The sequence below is a fragment of the Saccostrea cucullata genome, unplaced genomic scaffold (assembly GCF_032062105.1).
Source record: "Saccostrea cucullata isolate Sc308-1 unplaced genomic scaffold, CSIRO_AGI_Scuc_v1 ctg1192, whole genome shotgun sequence".
In the NCBI taxonomy this organism is placed as follows: Eukaryota; Metazoa; Mollusca; class Bivalvia; order Ostreida; family Ostreidae; genus Saccostrea; species Saccostrea cuccullata.
This window is the reverse complement of record NW_026923334.1, coordinates 81282-101720: the sequence shown is the minus strand read 5'-3', so window position 1 is coordinate 101720 and position 20439 is coordinate 81282. Positions and strand designations below refer to the sequence as shown.

Genomic DNA, 20439 nt, shown 5'->3' with positions numbered 1-20439 from the left:
GGTTTAAACTTAAGTTATCCTCAACCTCAAGATGTATCCATAGAGATATTCCTAATAATTTTTTTGCTATTCCTAAACAAATTTCTAACAATTCTGAAAAAAATATATGAGTGATTTAGTGAAAAGAAACAAACAAAGCATATTTTGAATCTGATGTCTCCTTTCTCCAAAGGACCTTAGGGCTGGACTAAAATCACCAAAATTAATACAATCTTAAATGTATTGCTCGATATCAAGCCGTCAAACTGTTAGCATGATTGTAATAAAAACTGATCCCTAAGCGAAATTATAAATTCATGGCCCAAACATCAAGAATTCACGGGTGATACTCTGGGAAAAGTGGCTGATTGATTGATTGCTTATTGTATAACGTTCTAATTGAGAATATTAAAGTCGATCATTTAGAGATGTCACCATATGCCGGAAAAGGGATTCATATTTAGACCTATACTCGGCACTCAGAACTATTGAGCAAAGAGGTTTCTTTATTATGCCAACGCCTACCGTTAAACGAGACCTACACTTTTAAATTCTTATCCAAAAGACCAGTGACTCACTTTAATGCTGAGCGCTTTGCGAAAGAACAGTCACTACCTATGTTTACGTCTTAGGTTTGACGCGGCGCCGCAAACGAGAATCGAATCCGGGCCTCTCGATCACGAAGCGAAGGCTCCACCACTAGGCTACCGTGATCGCTTTTTTAGCTCACCTGAGCCGAAGACTCAAATTAGCTTTACTGATAACATTTTGGCTGTCGTCCGTCCGTCCGTCTGTAAACTTTTAACATTTTCGACTTCTTCTCAAGAACCACCGGGTCAATTTTAAACAAAATTGATACAAGGCATTCTTGGGTGAAGGAGAGTTAAAATTGTGAAAATCAGGGGCCTGTTCCCTTCACATGGGGAGATAATTTAGAGAAGACAAAAATAGGTTGGGGTCATTAAAAAAATCTTCTTCTCAAGAACCACTGGGCCAGAAAAGATGAAACGTATGTGGAAGCATCAATGAGTAGTGTAGATTCTAAATTGTTCAAATCATGACCCCCGGGGGTAAGGCGGGGCCACAAAAGAGACTCAAAGTTTTACATTGAAATATATATGAAAAAAAAACTTTTAAAATGTTCTACTCAAGAACAACTGGTCCAGAGAAGCTGAAACTTATGTGGAATCATCCTGGGGTAGTGTAGATTCTGAATTGTACAAATCATGACCCCCGGGGGTAGGGTGGGGCCACAAAAGAGTATAAAATTTTTGCATAGAAATATATAGGAAAAAACTTTGCAAATCTTTTTCTTAAGAACCACTTAGCCAGAGAAGCTAAAACTTTTGTGGAAGCATCCTCGGGTGGTGTAAATTCTAAATTGTTCAAATTATGACCCCCAGGGGTAAGGGGGGTCACAAAAGGGTATCAGAGTTTTACGTAGAAATATATATGAAAAAAATTAAAAAAAATTTCTACTCAAAAGCCACTGGGCCAGTGTTCAAATCATGACCCCCTGGGGTAGGACGAGGCCAAAATAAGGAACAGAAGTTTCACATTGAAGTATATAAGAAAATGCTTAAAAATTCTTCTCAAAAACTACTGGGCCAGAAAAGCTGAAACGTATGTGGAAGCATCCTTGTTTAGTGTAGATTTTAAATTGTGATCGTTAGGGCCGTGGGTCTTGTTAAAGATATATTTTCAATATATCCCTATATCATACTTTGGCCCACAGTCACTGTTGAATTCCGTCCTACCCTCGGTTGTCATAAATTGTACAAACTTCACTGTACAACACCTGAGGACACATCTTTATTCATATGTCAAATAATGACAAAGCTGTTATTGAGGAAGATTTTTAAAATATTTTAAATCCTTTACATCTTTTGAAGCTATACACGTTAAAAGCACATAAAAGACTAAAACTTGCTTATAAACTTTAACGTTTTGGATAGGTCTAAATATATGAATATTAATCGAATATATAGAGTCCAAGATACAGCTCTGTATGTGAAAACAAAAGATTTGAAACTTGATAAATTGCACTTTTTAAAACTTGAAACATAAAAAATGAAGAAATACACCCAAATTTAATCAAGCGCATTTTATCTTACCCTTGCAAGCATACATGTACATCTCGTCGGCAGAGGTGAAAAATAAATAGATTTTGGAGCTTTCCATCCTGATTTCAACAAGCTGTAAACCAGGAAGCTAATTCACTGTAGGTATAGTTTTTCATTTTTATGTCTTCCTACAAATACCTTTCCAAGGCTGTGCGCTTGACTGCGTCCTATAGATGGGGAGCCGATTGAGGCAATTTGAGTTTATTTAAGTTATAAATGGCAAAATTGCAGAGGCAACTGTATTGAAGTGCTCGCAATCATTTACGTAATCGTTAGTTTTTTTTGTTTTTGGTAAATTCGATATGAAAAAAAATCGTAAAAAAGAATACAAGTTTAAACATATTTTTTACATTTGTATTCCCGAAGTTCACTGTGTAGAAAAGGACAAAGGTGAAGTGTGTTACCCTAGTCCAAAATGCCGATAAGCTAAAACGCTTCAAATTTTTATGAATACATATTGGTGAATTCTGATGGAAAATCTTCCTTTTTTTCTGCTCAAATTTGTTTTGCAGCATACGTTTTTCTTGCTCAAAAGAACACTAATAGATAGAACAAGTTTTCACCGGCATTAGTTTTGTGCATCAAGGCTCGCAAAATAATAACCATTCAATAGAGGTCTGTAGCAACGGTATTTAATGTGGGGGAGGGATGCTCCGACAAAAGAAAATCTGCGTACTACAGAGCTGTGCTACATATGTACCATCAGATCTATTTTTCCCATGATAGATTTCTTCCGTATAAATCCAGAACATGTGTTAGTCCAGACAATTATGGGTTACATGTATCAAAATAGCCTGATGTTTTAAACTGACAAACCTAAAGTCTAATCGGAGATGAAATTTAACAATTTTGCTTTGAGACTACAATCAGTCAAAAGTAGGCAGATCATTGTAAAAAATGTGAACAAACCTACATGAATATTCACTACACCTAGAAATTTTCTTATATTGAATTTCGGTTAGAACCACGTATTGCAGTCTTTTTTTTTAAGGACAGCCACTTGTCATTAATATATGCGTTATATTACATTTGTTTCCAATGCTTGTATATGAAATTTTCTTTAGAATGCATACTCTGTTTTCCCGTTATTTCTATGACGGCGGATGTGCAGGTCAGAATGTACGGCACCTGATCAAACCTCTGATGTTTTAGATGTCCGTGCTTGCTCTGCTCCTATTTTGAATTGTTTTATGGACTTTGATATTGGACATTCGTTATCTTCATAGCCTTCTGTAAAAAAGTAAAACCTTCAAAAAAGAATATCAGGTCATCGATTTCAATGTTGTCTATAAATCATGGAATAGAATGTACTCTGTTGGACTTGTTTATGTTGGTGCTTTCACTTAAAAAATACAAACATTTTAATTTACCTTTAAATTTACCTGATCATTCTATTTTGTAAATGCAAGTAAGAATTCTCCAAAAGATATATCACCACCCAAACATTCCGTCACTGTATACACCTTTCCGTAGATAACGTGAAGAAATTTGGATGAGAAATCTAGGGACAGCATTTTCCTAGGAATGTAATGACAATGTCGATAGTGTTGGAAATCTTATCCGTCCACAGAGAACAATATAAATATGACGGGACTTGTTTACCATACACGGAGACGTAAGCGTAGCCATGGGCATCGGTCCTACAATAAACCCGGGATACACGATGTCTCTTCTGGTTTATTGCAACCAGGAAGACCGGTCTGCTCTATACATATAAGTAAGGTGGGAGAAGTTATTCAGAATTAAAGGTTATTTTTAAACATAAAAAAGATTGTTCTTTCCATTTTTAAAATAAGAGACACATAATATATTCACTTCTTCAAAATGAATCAGTAAAAATATATCTGTTTTTCATATATAATAGATAAAGTTGCTAATCATTTACTATCGAAAAAACGACATATACCCTTTTTTAAAACATCGAATTTTACTTATTGCATAAAAACTTACTGTACACAGGTCGTGTTTTATATTCTCAAAGTGAAATACATTCTGAATATAGGTGATGCATGTGTCTGGTTTCAATATATATTTTTTCAACCAACATTTACATGTGGAAGATAAAGTTGAAAAAGGGTATCGTTTTTGTTCGATTATCATCCGACTATAAGTTTTCAAAATATTCTCGACTATCACTCGGAGCTCCTCGTGGCTCGACCCCCCCCCCCCCCCCCCGTCCCACACACACACTTATTTGTTTGGGTAGCGCGAGGGGAGTCGGCCGAAGATTGTCGATTGCTTGACTATCGTCTCCATCATTTAGACGCATGCCTTTTTCTTACATATACATATCCAAACGGTTTGATGATCAAGACTCATTTTCAGTGTTTACTTTATTTAATTACCGGTCAACGATTGATGTTTACATCAATGTTTATTTGTTACTACCTTATGTAAATAAACAGTTAGATCTATATCATATTCGCATCAAACTCTGTCCTTTTGAAACTTTTAAATAGTTTTCTTGAAAAATCCAAGGAAAGTCATTTTTTTGATTCCTCGACACCAGAATATAGGCTCGTATCTGTTATTATGGATATTGCAAATGATAGGCTTTTTAATCCCGCACGTTGTACTGAAGAAAACCAATCCTTCTTTTCCTTAAACTTTAACTGCCAATAAAGGAAGTGACGCTGTTGATATAAGTAATATTCTTAATCACAAAAGGGCCCAGTCATGTATTCCACTATATTTCAAGCTAAAGACGGCACCTTGCATTTCCTGCAAATATACATTGACCATTGCTTCCAAACTTTTCAATAGCAATTTTTTTTACATGGCCTGAATATCGAGTACCTGAAGCATAATCCTCCATCGTGTTCATGCTCTTCTTCGCCCTATAACTTTAGCCCTGCTGAACACGTTATTGCAGGTGACGTGAATATAGTTAATAATTACAACCTTAGATCACTTATTTTAAAAGGTCTTAAATATAGGAAACCCCAAACCTTCAACTGACGTAGGAATTTCATAAATATTATGGATTCTGTTGAAGATTACACCAGACGATGGGCCAGATATGAAAAAGAAGACGTTGACACTTTGTCATGGATTAAATGTATCTGGTCCATGTTAAAATCGAGTATTTAAAGATTGAGGGGCAATATGAAAACCCTCTATCCTTCTGTATTCAATAATGCAGAAGTGAAAAAAGACTATGTAACTAATAATACAATGTTAATAGCTTTGGCTGCAGTTGTTTCCATACATACCCCCATTACACACTGTAAAAATATTGTTTAGGCTCGATTGGGAAAAAAGCGAAAAAAGATATAATTTTAAATGTAAAATATAAAGATTATAATTTAATTTTTACCATCAAGTATTTTTCCTGGTTACGTAATTTTCAAGTGCAAATACATTTACGTTCTTTTTTTTATTTCTTTTATACACAAAGCTAATAATAAAATATTTGTTTTGCAGTTTTGCCCCTTGTATCCAGGAGAACATCCATGTAAACAACTACCGTTGATATGAAGACATTGTTCATTGTTAAAGCAGTGACCACAGGACTGAGTTCAGTTAATACCATATATTCCTCCGTCACATTCTGTAGGGAAGACATCCGAAGAGTATTTTTCTTTAATATAGAATCCTTTTTTTAGAAAGAAGTTCAAGCATGATATATAAAACTAGAGGAATTGTGAGCGATGAGATCACTAAATAATACCCCCCGCTTCCATATAGCTATAATTGCAAAGTCCATGTTTTGCTGTGGCCGGGAAACCCAAAATATGTGTCGGATCAAAAAGTAAAATAGGAGGTGCACAATGGCAATATGTAATAAAGATTCTGTGAAAGTTTCATCAAATTCCATTCAGTGGTATGAGAGGAGTTGCGGATAAGAGATGGGTACCCCAAAGCGTAACAGACGGACGGAAGGACAGACGGACGTACAGACGGACGGACGGAATTAACGATTGCTACATACCCTCCCGCTTTTCAAGCGGGGGGTATAAATATAATTTGAAGTAGAATTTCATTCCATTCCTTTTAATTTTTAATCTCAGTGGCATCCAGTGTCCATGATTTTAAGCAACTTTAATCTATCGTCTCGGAGTATGTTTGTTAACATGACAACGCATGGATCTACTTTATCTTTGAAACAAAATATTGCAAGATATTAATCTTTACATGTACCTTCTTATAGGCATAACTATTTTAGACGAAATATTAACTATGTGCTACATTAGGATGGCTCGATAGATTTTTCTGCTTTTCTTGCGAGGATACTGTCCTGTAACTTTTCTTCAAGCCGTTGTATTCCATATAATGACCAAAACCTTACATATATGTTGAAGTTATTTAATACGCTTTTTATGAGGTTATTTGCACATGAATATGACTCATCGACATCTAGCTGTTCATCAACATTTCTTAATGATTTCCCGAATATATATAACTCTACTTAAATACATTTTACCGCTCTACATGTCCCCTACTGTACACTTATTCAATCAACTTTGTATCCACTTCAGAAAAAAACCTCCATTTATGTTTTTCCTCCTAGTAACATACAAATGACGCCCGTGAATGAAATAATTCATCGATTTGACTTATACCAGTATAGAAGCAATTACATTACTGTACATTAATACTTAAACTTTCCCCCTCCATAGCGTAGTAGTAATGCGTAATGGTAGGCATTTGTTTGTATTTGAGATGTGTGAGAAAAACCAATTATCAAATACTTGTGACATACGTACAGGGTGTTTCAGAAAACATGCAACCATTTTCTTTCCTCAATATATTGATGTGCAAATAGGAACAAATGAAAGTTTTGTAAAAAATTATGATAAAAAGGTTTAAGTTTTCATCAAAATCAAAAATTTAGAAAATAATTACCATTTAATTAATTATGACGTCATTTTGGACATAATTAAAAAAACAGATGACTTCATCCTTAATGTGGAATTTAATAAAAAGCATTCAACAAGAGTTCTGATTCTGCTTTATCAGAGCATACCACCAGTCCCTGTGGATATGGCAATGCATGAAATTAAGGTTTTAAAAATGTAAAGAACTTACTAATAGCAATATAAAATGGAAGTTGTTTAAATCTGTTAAAATTTGTGTCTAATGAAAGAGTCAATGCATGATCATTCAATCAGAAAAGAGAAAAAAAAATGAAAAAAAAAGACAAAACACATGGAGACGTTAAGAATGTTACTAAAGAGGCATTGTTCCAGAGACTCACATGAAATCCTTTTGTTTAATAGACGAGTTTGTGAACAAATTGAGCATTTCACGTGTACTTGATCAGATGCTGAAATATATTTTGAATCTTGAACTTTGGACTTAATTTTCGGAACAAATGTTTGTAGGAACATTCAACCGATTTAAATCCATTAAATAATGGGCTCCACACTCGATCACCTGACTTAACATCCTTTGATTCTTATCTAAGGTATTATTTAATGGCCAAAGCATTTAACACCCCCCCCTCCAAAAAAAAAAAGAAGTGATCTCAAACTAGTTTGAAAAATGAGACCTGATTCATTCCCAAGAGACTCATTGCAATAGTAAGGAGAAATTTCTTAAATAGGATAGATTTCTTCTTTCAGCAAAAATGACGTTATTTAGGCATAATTTTAACGAAGTGAAATTTTACAATTTCCTTTTTTCATTTGTTATTGATTATCTATTTGTCGTATTATCTTTATTTTCATAGGAATAAATCTTGAACTTGTGACTTTTAATTAGATAAGTTGGTGCATGGTATTGGTTAAAATACCAGTAAAATATAATCAATCAAAATGGTTGCATGTTTTCTGAAACACCCTGTATTACATAGTTAGACACAACATAATCTGAAGAAATATGTCAATCTTAATTATCTTAGGTACGTGTGATAAGGGTTTAGTTCAATATTGACTTTAAGCTTGTACTGCAATAAGAAAACTACCTAAGCAATGTTAAATATATAACCATTTCTCAACGTCATATTGTGCGACATGAATGTGATAGTGGTAAAGATCTATGAAGAGGGATAAAAAATGCATAAAAACCGAATTACTCCTACGTTCTTCATGAAAGAATTTGACAGATGTCCTCTCAATAGGAAATAAAAAATATTTACTGACAATCAACATCAGAATCAGAAAAGTCCATGTAAGTAAAGCTAAAAAGAAAATTGAGTTTTACATTAAAATGTTAACATCAGCAATGCGTCTATTATATTTCTTCGCCTGCTTTTGCATTTTGATGAAGTTCTTCATAAGTGTTTGGATGGTCAAGTTCACTAAGTTCTGCATAAGGAGAAATATTCCTGTCAGATTAAAAAATATTTAAAAATCAATCCTGGAAAAAGTTTTGAGTAAAGTGAAAAAGTTCAATATATAAGTGAATAAAACAATACATACATTTCTTGCCCACTCTGTTTATCTAAAAATTATAAGCTTAAAAATTACTACTTTCTGATAAAAGTTTACCTTTTTTATACATGTAATTGGATTGACATTTTATTGGTAAACAACAGCTTTACATACTTATGACTTACCACTAACATTAGCTTTTAATACAATTATTTCAAATACCATAGTATTGGTTGGATATAGACATCGTATTGAACACCATTGAATTTCACCATTTACTTTGTTCACATTACAGTTCCCTTAACATTTGTATATTTGATATTTATTACCTCGTATATCAACAGATGGGAATTCGTTGTAATAGTCTTTGTCATTTGGGGTGTCTACACCTGTCCTTTTCTCTGTAAAAGGTTAAATAAATATCAGAGGGATTATTTTAAAATATGGTGTCATATCATGTTTATAGCAATATTAAAGGTTTCGGTAAAAACACGGTCTTTCGATTTATGTATTTCTAACATAACATATGCGTTAAAAAGTATTACTTTTTACTTTAAAAAGACCAAAAATGACATTTTTATTTATTTGAAATGTGAAGTTTAAATAAACTTTTTCTGAGGGTGTTTAAATACATAAATGGCCAAAATAGAATTTACATTTACTCACTGTGCATTTTCCTCCAGATAACAAAATTTAGGAGACTGCTCATCAAAACAATTGAAATACAGACAACCACACTTGTTATGGTAATGGTATAGTCATTCTTACATGTGTCGCTAGACTGTGTCTGCGAAAATTGGACGAAATATGATTACAATTTGTATGTTAAACATTTGCAACCTATATATGTATTTATACATTAATCATAAAATGAAATTGATTTCAACATATGAGAAATACAAATTAAATAGATTTAAAGCTTATTATTTTATCACTAATTTTCATAAAATCTTTTTCATTTGCTATATCCTTCCCCTGTTTTATTAATAGCTGCGTTCCGAGTTATGCCGGAACACCGTTTTTCTTCGATTTTTACTCGCGCCTTTAATAAAATGTTCCTCATGGTAACTTCCGGTTTCATGACGTTTTCTTGAAATATCAATACAAAACATGAAAAAGCGGAATAGCATAGTAAATAATAGGAGTTATGGCTGTAAGATGTGATTTTTTTCTCCTGGCTTGTTCCCGATTTGCAGAACTATCTCCTGGACAAATGAATTCAGTGAAGTATGGCGAGAAACTTGGATCTACAATGTAGTTCGTCTTTGTGAACTCGCTCACAAACTTAATTTTGAGCGTTGAGGTACACCATACATGACTACATGTATCTATTTGTAATTAATAATGCTGTAAAATTTATGAATAAAATGCCACATAAACTGTCAAAGTTAAATTGTACAGTGTTAAAATATATTTACTATTATCAGGGACTTATATAGTATATAAGGTCCCTGCTAGTATTTAATTAATAGTTGCATCAGGGACCTTGTGTTTATGGGTCCCTGGTTGCATATTATAAAAATTCTTTTATCATGTCTATAGATATTCTCATGGTGAATATGTAGACATCGATACTCGACGCAGATCTGAGTGTTCGTTGGATCAGAGAAGGTGATATTGGACCAACTTCAAGTCAGCCATTCCAAGTTTCTAACTGGTATGATGTGTTGAAATTTTCACAGCTTACTAGATCAGCTCTAGAAGTAATTGTTCTTTTCACATGTTAACTGCATGCTTTAGTATGGAAATTACTTCAAGATCAATCATGTTATAATAGCTATTTACTGAGTATTAAGCATGGTCAAATATTTTACTTTATTCAAAACAAGACTTTATAGTACGTATGAAGTGTTGTAAATTCCTTTATCCTGCCTCTGATAAAAATCTGTGAAATTTCATTGGTCGAAAAGAATACTGCATGAAACGATGTTATATTGTCTACCCACATCATAATGCTAATGTGCCCCCTCAACGTGACCTACCCACCACACAACAAATCAATATGCCCGCTCCACGTGCCATACTGCACAGATCATAGTCAATACGTTGTTTTCATTTGAACACACAAAGAGTCTAATAATTGGCGTGATATACACATTAAATGATGTCACAAGGTAAACAATTGTTACAGAACGATTTACTAATACAAAAAAAAAACAACTATTTTAAAGAAATCTCTGACTGAATAGTTCCTTATGTAGACACTTAGAGGGGTATTAAATATAGAAATATACATGTGGGTTCCTGGAAAAAACATTTTGGGCTTGGCTTACGCCTCGCCCAATATGCATTTTTTCAAGGACCCCACATATTTCTGTATTACCCCTCTAAGTATCTACATAACTACAAAGAGTAAGTGTGAAATCAGAGAAAAAAAATCTTCAAATATAATTCATTTAGTGGATCTTTCATTTGTCAATGGGTCTAAATACTTAAAGATGGAAAAGAGAAAATATATGGCTGGATAGGGAATTGAACCTACATGTCAAACTCCTGCATCCTTAGTTAGGCGTTAAACTGATTGAGTTACCCTGGCCAATATTCACAGTTCAGTTAAATCATTAAAAAATACATAATAATTTCATAAGCACAACTTAGTTGATCTTACAGTTAGAAAAACATATAGGCAGCAGAAAGAAAAATAAATTAATTTAAAAACATTTATTTACATAAAATCATTTATATAAATTACATGTATTGAAAGTAGTATTGGAGGTTGAAATACCGGTAGTTTTTCAATTGAATGATTTTTATTTTTATATAGGAACAAAGATTTGTCACAGATACCAGAAGAAGAATCTTTTGATGTCCTAGTTCACCTCATGCAGAGGTGTGGGTGGAGTTTTGCATGTGTATCAAATTACAAGCAGGACAATCAATGGTTATCATCTTCATATGGTAGGACATATTCCTAAATTTTTCATATTCTGTTTTTAAAGCTATTGAATAAAAAATTTGATTTTTGAGTACATGACAAGTTTTTATGATGATAAATTTTGAGAACATAATTATAATTTATAAACATTATATACATATTTTCTAATTTCTTCTTTTTTATTACAGGATATAATGGAGCATGTAAGCATTGTGTTGCTTTCATTTTCTCATTGTCCAATTTTCTGTGAAAGGCACAGGGACTGAAGCACCGAGGCCTATACAGACATACAGTGTGTCTGGGATAAGCCAAAGAAAAAGTCAGTACCAAGTGAAATAAGCAAGATAGATTGAGGATTGACCAGTCCCAACAACCATCCATTGTGCCCACATTGTGTAATATCCAGACATAAAGCATGCTTGTTTTGAGAAACACACAGAAATTCAGACATTTGAGAGCATTGGCAATAAATTTTATTATAGCATTGAGTATTAAATCACAATGAACATAAAGAGTGGCTTAAATTTATAACTTTTAACTGCTACTTTCACTTTGTTCATGTTTGAAACTTTGTAGCACTATTAGTATATGAAGTATTTCTTAAAAACTACATTTAATTTTAAAAGAAGATACAGAATGTTTAATTAGCTCTCTGACAGTCAATGATTTTATCTTTTTTTTAAAAAAATGAAATACATCTCATTTATATAATATACATTGTATGTTTAGTTGTTTTTATACATTTGAGATTTTTAAAAATAAACATTTAACAAATCGGAAGCATTTTTTTTCCTCATAATAATTACTTCTTTACAAGTGGTTTTTGAAGTTTGCACAAAAATGCACATGCAGTAAGAATTTGATAGGCTACAGGTTTTAGATTTAGCGGCATGGTTGTTGACAAAATTCGAAAAGTTTTCAATCTACCAATAGCTCTCTCTACATGAATCCTCAAGTGAGCAATATGCGGATCTCTCAGGAGTGTATCTGGATCATTAAACTGTTTTGCATTTTGCTGCAAATTGTCTATATCAATCATGCTGAAATCTGTCTGAATTGATGCATCTGTGTTGCTGAGTGTTATACCGGTATGCTCTCCATAGTCATGATCTCTTGCCGTATCTTTAAATATAGCAAACACCAGTATTAAAGATACTTTAAGAATGTGAATACAAATATCTGTTTGATAATAGCCATTTGTAATTTTCAAATTAACTGATGATGTGAATTCATAATATCAATAAAAGATGTAAAATAACAATTTTAAGCACCTTTCCATGGGTGGGAGACAGATGTCTCCATGTCAGAAATCTCACATTCATTTACAACAGCTATTTAATTCTTGGGGATTCATGTCATCAGGCAGTGTTTTTCCTTTATTTCAGGGATCTGGGTTAGAATAGGTCCTCAGTACCCACTTGCTTGTCGTAAAAGGCGATTAAATGGGGCGGTAAAAAAACCAAGGCCCAGTGTCACAGCAGGTGTGGCTCGATAAAGATCCCTCCCTGCTCAAAGGCCGTAAGTGCCGAGCATATAAATTTGCAGCCCTTCACTGGCAATGGTGACGTCTCCATATCAGTGAAATATTCTGGAGAGGGGCATTAAACAGTATACAATCAATCAATCAATCCTTTATTTCAAAGTAAAGGGTTAGAGATCAGTTGTAACAGGCTAGAGGCGAGGTTTATGAACAGAATCTCTGTGGACCTTACAACAAATTTTTATTTCAAAGTGGCATTTTTGTCAATTGAAGTGGTCAATTTGGCCGGTAGGCGGTTCTTAGGGAAAACACTGCATCAGCATCAACCTGAGACAAGAAATGAAGCAACAATTAAAAAAAAACATTACACCACTACACATGGTCAACAATACATGACAGTATACTGAATATTATATAATTTTTATAATTATATATTTGATATGTTTAAGTGTGAGAATTATTAAAATAAAGAACATTGAAAGTCAAAACAACTTACTATATGTTTTACTGGTGTCGTAATCACTGCAGCCATCCTCGGCTCGCTCTGCAGATACAAGCATTGTCTTCATAGAATTGTGTAAATGTAATAAAGCCTGTTCTCTTTTTAGAATTGAGGTATTAGGGTTAATCTACAAACGAAATTCATTGTAGCAGTGTATTAATAGCAATGGTTGAGTACATATTAATTGCAAAGCTTGTGTACGTTTGATTTTTCTTTAATTTGCATCTGTGGAATATAAGCATTATGAGGTAAATTAATTATATTTTAAACCTTTTTACTTTATTTGAAGTTTTTATATTCAAATAGTTCTGGGTATGGATGGTCAGGAGTGAGTTTGCCGTCCACAAAGTGTAAGGAACTGACTTGTCTCTTTCTTTTAGGCTTGAAGTTTGGTCCTCTTCTGAGAAGGTCAAGACATTTTTTTCTTTTTGTTGGTGCCTTTATTTTGGAGGGGAAGTCAAAAACTGTACTGATGACATGTACCCATATCTCCCCTGTATTCAGTCGTCAGATGTTCAGCCAGGAGCTGCGCAGGAGTACCAGCCGGCTTCTTTTTTCCTTTCAAACGGTATGTTTCCAACGTAAACAATGACAACCGGAAGTACCCATGGGGAACATTTTTGAGAAATCACGTGATCGGCGTGAATAAAAGTCGAATAAAAACGGTGTTCCGGCATAACTCGAAACGCAGCTATTACATTACCTGCGCGTACGATAGACAATGTCCTGACTCGTGATGACAGGTCTGGCTGACACATTCCGTACTACAGGTCTCTTTACAATTGACTCCCCAGTACGATCGACTGCAAACTACAAAACAATTGACAGGTTGAAGGACATTAACTGTCAACCTGTGTATCAGTCGGAGAAAGAAATACATAATGAAGTGTTTCATGATAGAGCACAGAAAAGAAATTATATTCATGGCATAAAAAATGAAATTGAAAAACTTACAAATTAACTAACACTTCAAAATAAAAAATATACTGTATTTCATACCATTTGTACAAAGAGACCCAGTGTATCCCACAGAACACCCTTCTGGACATGTACCGTTGACATGGTTACACGTGGTATTGTTTATACAACGTCCACAGCTTTCATTGCAGTTATAGCCATACTTTCCAACCTCACACGCTATTGAATATGATATTTATTACTGACATCCTATTATGTTTTCTTTGTTGTACAAACTTGTTAATCTGACTTTTCTAGGGGAAAAAAATCTATGTTTAGTTAAAACTTATCTTCCCAAAAGCTTGTTTTCTAGTAACACACACAATATTGAAAATAAAAACTTTATAATTTAAAACTTAAAATAAATATTTAAAATCATTATTAAGTATTTCCAGGGAAAAAAATCTATGTTTAGTTAAAACTTATCTTCCCAAAAGCTTGTTTTCTAGTACACACACACAATATCGAAAATAAAAACTTTATAATTTAAAACTTAAAACAAATATTTAAAATCATTATTAAGTATTTCCAGGGAAAAAAATCTATGTTTAGTTAAAACTTATCTTCCAAAAAGCTTGTTTTCTAGTACACACACACAATATTGAAAATAAAAACTTTACAATTAAAAACTTAAAACAATTATTCATAATCATTATTAAGTATTTCCAGTTAAGCAAATCCAGTGAAATAAATGACACATAAAATTTTGAATATCTACATGTTATATGAGAGATCACAAGAAATAAGTAAAGAGAAACAAAATTCAGATGTACACAAAATTAGATAAGTTTCCCACATCTTTGTTTGGTGTGCATGTAATTGTTATAGATCTAGATGTCATTAACAAAGCTACACACAGATTCTTCACCCCTATCCACAATTCCAACAATAAAAACATACCAATGTTGCAGAGTGTTCCCTTGTATCCTTTTGAACATCCTTGTAAACAGATACCGTTGATGTGATGGCACTGCTCATTGTTTAGACAATTACCACATACTTGATTGCAATTAACGCCGTACATTCCACCGTCACATTCTGTATAAAGGTTTGAAAAGAAATCATATTATGAACATATATTTAAGATTCTAAATAATTGACATTTAATTTAAATGCAATTTTAATGTAATTGAAAATACGATACCTTTGTTGCAAAGTAAACCTTTGAAACCCACAGAGAGCTAAAACTGACTAAAAATGATATAGATGACCAATGATGAGGAACTGATTCTCTCTTGTAGGTCTGCAATCATGGGAATAATTTTTTATATATATATTTAAGTGATAATACCTTGCTGCAGTGGATAAACCATTTAAAGGGAGATCCATGATTATCATGTATCACAGCCGAATATTTAATATTTGAAAAAAAAAATCACTACACGTACAAACGTCTTCGAATGTTAGATATAAATTAAAGTAAAATAAACTTCCCTTAAAATTCATTCCCTTTGAAGAGTTCCATATCTAGTTACCAATTCAAACAACCATAATTATATCTCTCATATTTTTGTTCTAGAAAAGTTACCTGTAGGGAGCACATATCCACTGATTTTAAGATGTCCCCTTAATCATTTTTTAATTATTGGTTTCTATTGTAAATAAGTGAATCTCGTAATTCTTTATTTTGGACATTTGTATTGACAGGTACCTTTGTCACATAGAAATCCTTTGAAGCCAACAGAACACCCTCCTGGACACGTACCGTTGACGTGGTTACACTGTGTATTGTTCGTACAATGTCCACAGCTTTCATTACAGTTGTGTCCATACATGCCACCATCACACTCTATCAGAATTATATTATATATTTTTATGCTTGATTGGAAAAAAAAACATACAGGATATTATTTCATTGTAAATAATAGGTACTGATACTGGTTTCTGTCATGAAAAAATGATAATTATCACTAGTTTTGCAGTTTGGTCCTTTGTATCCAGGAGAACATCCTTGTAAACAAGTACCATTGATATGGTGACACTGTTCATTGTTTAAGCAGTGACCACAGGCCTGAGTGCAGTTTACACCGTACATTTCCCCGTCACACTCTGTAGAAAAGCCATTCTAAAGAGTATACAATGCAAGTGGCTGAATATTAAACAAATAAATATAGACTGATAATAAATTACTAGTTCTGCAGCCCGGTCCTTTGTATCCAGGAGAACACCCGTGTAAACAAGTACCGTTGATATTATGACATTGTTCATTGTTTAAGCAGTGACCACAGGATTGAGTGCAGTTGAGACCATACATTCCTCCGTCACATTCTGAAAATTGATGGGGGATTTAAAAAAATGTTATCGAAGATCTTGGGGTATAAAGTTGTTTTTACGTTTCCGTCCGACCGTCTGTGTGTTTTTTTTCTGTTTTGTTCGCCAAAAAAAAAAAAATAATTAAACGCTGCTAAACGTTTTACTTTTCGGTGCTATAATTTTAATTTTCACAAGTAAATTCCTTGTGACAGGACTTTTCTTCGGATACCACAAAATTAGACCCTTTAACCTTGATCTAAGGGTTGAACCCACGTAAAAAAATTAAACCTTGGCCAGGCATATTTTTTTAACATGTTTATCTAGAACTTTCATACTTAACATGTGCATTCATTGTGACACAGCTTTTCAACAGGTATTAATATTTTTGACATTGATCTTAAAATTTGACCCAATGTCTAAAAACTTTAACCTTGACCGTAACTTTTGAACAGTTAGAACTGGTGCTATAGGATTCACAAGTGTATTTTTGTGAAAAAACATTCCTCTAAATAATAAAAAAAATGACCTTTGACCTTGGAGTTTGACTTAAGTTTAGGCTGGCATATGAAAAACTTCAACCTTCGCCATAAACTGCTATTCAGAAAATGTAAATAATTTTGGTGTTAAATGATTTTATATATATAGTCCCATCTTTTCTCTTTTTTTTCACTTAATTAATGTAGAAAACGCTCTTTAAGACAGCATTTGAAGTCGCCCCTTCTGTTTTGCACACACACAGACTTACACATACGGAAAAAAACAAATACAAACGCATTTCTATATCACCTCCAACTCCATTCTGAGGGAATAAAAATAAAATAATTTTATGATTCTTCTTACTAAGGTATTTCCATGTTATTGAAAAAAAAAATGAAAAAAAAATTAAATTACTCCGTGAAAACATTTTCCACAAATGGAAAGAAATCACTTACTATAACTGCATTGCAGACCTTGAAAGCCTGATAAACATCCACTTACACAGTCACCATTTACGTCACACTGCTGATTCTGACAATTGACTGGACACGTTTGATTACAATATTCTCCATAATATCCTGGAATATGGCATCCTAATTAACAAATTAATTTCTAATTATCAATAGTTTTGTCCAGATTATCCACAAAAAAATCATGCCTATTGAAAATAACTCAAAGACTTAGGATATCTATTTAGAAGTAATGTTTCTTGGAATGTGAAATACATATATTTTTGTTATGCCTGCAACCTCTTGTTTGATTCCAATTGCATTTTAATCAGAAAAAAAATGCAAAAATGCTCTGTAATTTACCATAGACCTCCAATTCACACAGTTCATTGTATGCGTACTGAGAGTAGTAGTTAGGATAAGTTACATTAGGTTTCCGTTCATTATAGTATATCACATAACGTCCATAGATAGAACAGTTGATTCTCTGATCCTCTATAGGTGTACCACTCACGTTCTGTATCTCATGGAAACAAAGATGGCTATCACCTTTAGAAGTCGTGTTTGAAATGTAGAGGGAAAATCCTGCAAATCTGCCATTGTACGCACTTGGACCTGAAATAAAACTGATTAATTTCAAATTTGTATAAAAATATACTTGTTTTGAAATACAAAGACATAAATTCGAGATGTTCTTTCCGAGTCCGCGAAGATGCGATGTCAATTTACTAATCCTGTTTTTTTTTTCTTTAAGAAAACAAGTTAAAATCCACATAACGTTTTCTGTCACCTCATTGTCATCATTCGCTTTTTGAGTAGAGTCAAGAAAAATCATGGTTTTATCTTTGTTTGAGAGAAGAAGCTGATTAACAGTAGAAGTCTTTGGTTTACTAAGTCATGTATAAATTTGAAAGAAAATGCTAGTAGACAATTTGAAGTTTCTAGTTTAATCCCCTATACACAGCCTTCTATAAATATTATTTTCTACATTTTTCATTACACAACTTCGATTTTATCGTATAAGTCCAGAAAATTTTTTATTCTTGTATCTTGATCCAGTTATTGAATATTAAAACACACCTACGTGGTAGATTATCCGTTCTGTAGAAGATGTTGATGTAACTGATGCTGACCACACTCTGTAGATCTACTCTCCACTCTGCTGTAAATTGTTCAATTGCTGATATTGTACACTGGTTGCCCGTAGCTCCGCGATCAGTATAATTCCCATCCACAGCCTTGTCTGCTCCCCATGGCCAAGCTCCCGAATAATTAGCCATCTGCCAGGCAGGTTTCCGTAATGCTAAGTTTCCTATAAAAAGACAGCAATGCACTTATCATTATAAAAACACTTCATAAAGTTATTAATTTTATGCAAAGATATGTAATGAAAAACTACTTTATGCAATTAATTTCACTGTTGCTTTATATATAAACATTAAGATTTTTTAAGATAACTGTGGTGACTTGATCAATTTAATTATTTCTTTCGATTACATGTGTAGCAATATATCGTCATCACCTGTATATTGGGTTGATCTTGTTTATTCGGCAAACAATTTCTAAATCTAGATATGCTATTGACAAAGATGTTGATGAAATAAAAATACGAACAGCTTTGTTTAAAGTTAGCATATCGAAATCCAATGGACAATACAAATACCTGGCTTGAAATATATTAAATTCCATATTGCTTCTTGGGAATATTTTCGACAATTGGAAAAAATATTACTTACTATAACTACATTGCAAACCAGTATATCCTGATAAGCATCCTTTTACACATTGCCCTGTCACGGCGTCACACTGCTGTCCCTGACACGTAGCTGGACATGTCTGGTTACAATATTTTCCGTAATATCCAGAAACAGGGCATCCTGTTTAACAAATGGTTATTTTTTATCTCTGTTCATCAATACTTAAATTTTTTCCATATTATATCAAAATGATATTTATTTTTAAGTTCATGATCTATTAAAAAACAAACAAAACACGGGTTATTTATGAAGAACTTTTTAAAATATATCTTTGAATGAGAAATACATATATCTGAAAGACGATCGGACATTTAATCTCTTTGGAAGATTTAAAATTTTGTTTTCGTAAACATTTTTTTTTATTGAAAAGGAACATTAAAACATGCAGTAATGTTCTGTAATTTACCATAGACTTCCAATTCACACAATTCATTGTATGCGTACTGAGAGTAGTAGTTAGGATAAGTTACATTAGGTTTCCGTTCATTATAGTATATCACATAACGTCCATGCACAGAACAGTTGATTCTCTGGTCCTCTATAGGTGTTACACTAACATTCTGTATCTCATGGAAACAAAGATGGCCATCACCTTTTAGAGTAGTGTTTGAAATGAAGAGGGAAAATCCTGCAAATCTGCCATGGTATCCACTTGGACCTGAAATAAAACCGATTAATTGTAATCGACTTGTTTACAAATTTCATATATTGTTTATATATGTACAAAAAATAATGCCTACTGGGATAATTATCTGTTCTGTAGAAGATGTTGATGTAACTAATGCTGACGACACTTCCTAGATCCACTCTCCACTCGGCTGTAAATTGTTCAACTGCTGATATCGTACACTGGTTACCCAGTGCTCCACGATCTGTACACCTCCCATCAACAGCCTTATCTGCTCCCCATGGCCAGGCGCCTGAGTAATTAGTTTTCTGCCAGGCAGGTTTTTCTAAAGCTAAATTTTCTATCGAAAGACAATGCACTTATAATTAAAAAAAATTAATAGACCTGTTAATTCTGTGAGAAAATATATAATAAAAACTACCTACCCGTAATGCAATTTGATTTCTCTGCTGTTCTATATATAAAATTGAACTGAATTGGTGAATAAATCATTAAGTCTATCTGTCATGCCGAAGGAATTCAAACAGGCTATTATTAAGCCATTATTGAAGAAACATAACCTTGAAACGAACGAACTAAAAAACTATAGACCTGTTTCGAATTTATCATTCCTCTCAAAGGTTATTGAGAAAGTCGTTGGAATTC

At 33.1% G+C, this 20439-nt stretch overlaps 1 protein-coding gene and 1 long non-coding RNA gene across 2 annotated transcripts in view; one reads left to right on the top strand and one right to left on the bottom strand.

Annotated features, from left to right (window-relative positions):
• Positions 1-8218: 8218 nt before the first annotated feature.
• The window catches only part of LOC134263754 (multiple epidermal growth factor-like domains protein 11), a 72745-nt gene continuing 60524 nt past the window's right edge, over positions 8219-20439 (bottom strand). The window contains exons 20-24 of the mRNA XM_062746137.1: positions 13977-14083; positions 9083-9203; positions 8746-8817; positions 8465-8486; positions 8219-8370 (exon numbers count right to left, since the gene is read on the bottom strand). Coding sequence (XP_062602121.1) covers positions 8277-8370; positions 8465-8486; positions 8746-8817; positions 9083-9203; positions 13977-14083 — 416 coding nt within the window. The 3' untranslated portion in view covers positions 8219-8276. The remainder of the gene's footprint in view (positions 8371-8464; positions 8487-8745; positions 8818-9082; positions 9204-13976; positions 14084-20439) is intronic.
• Positions 9415-11841, top strand: LOC134263757 (uncharacterized). The gene is made up of 4 exons (XR_009991346.1): positions 9415-9719; positions 9959-10073; positions 11181-11314; positions 11480-11841. It is a non-coding gene; the product is annotated as an uncharacterized LOC134263757 (long non-coding RNA).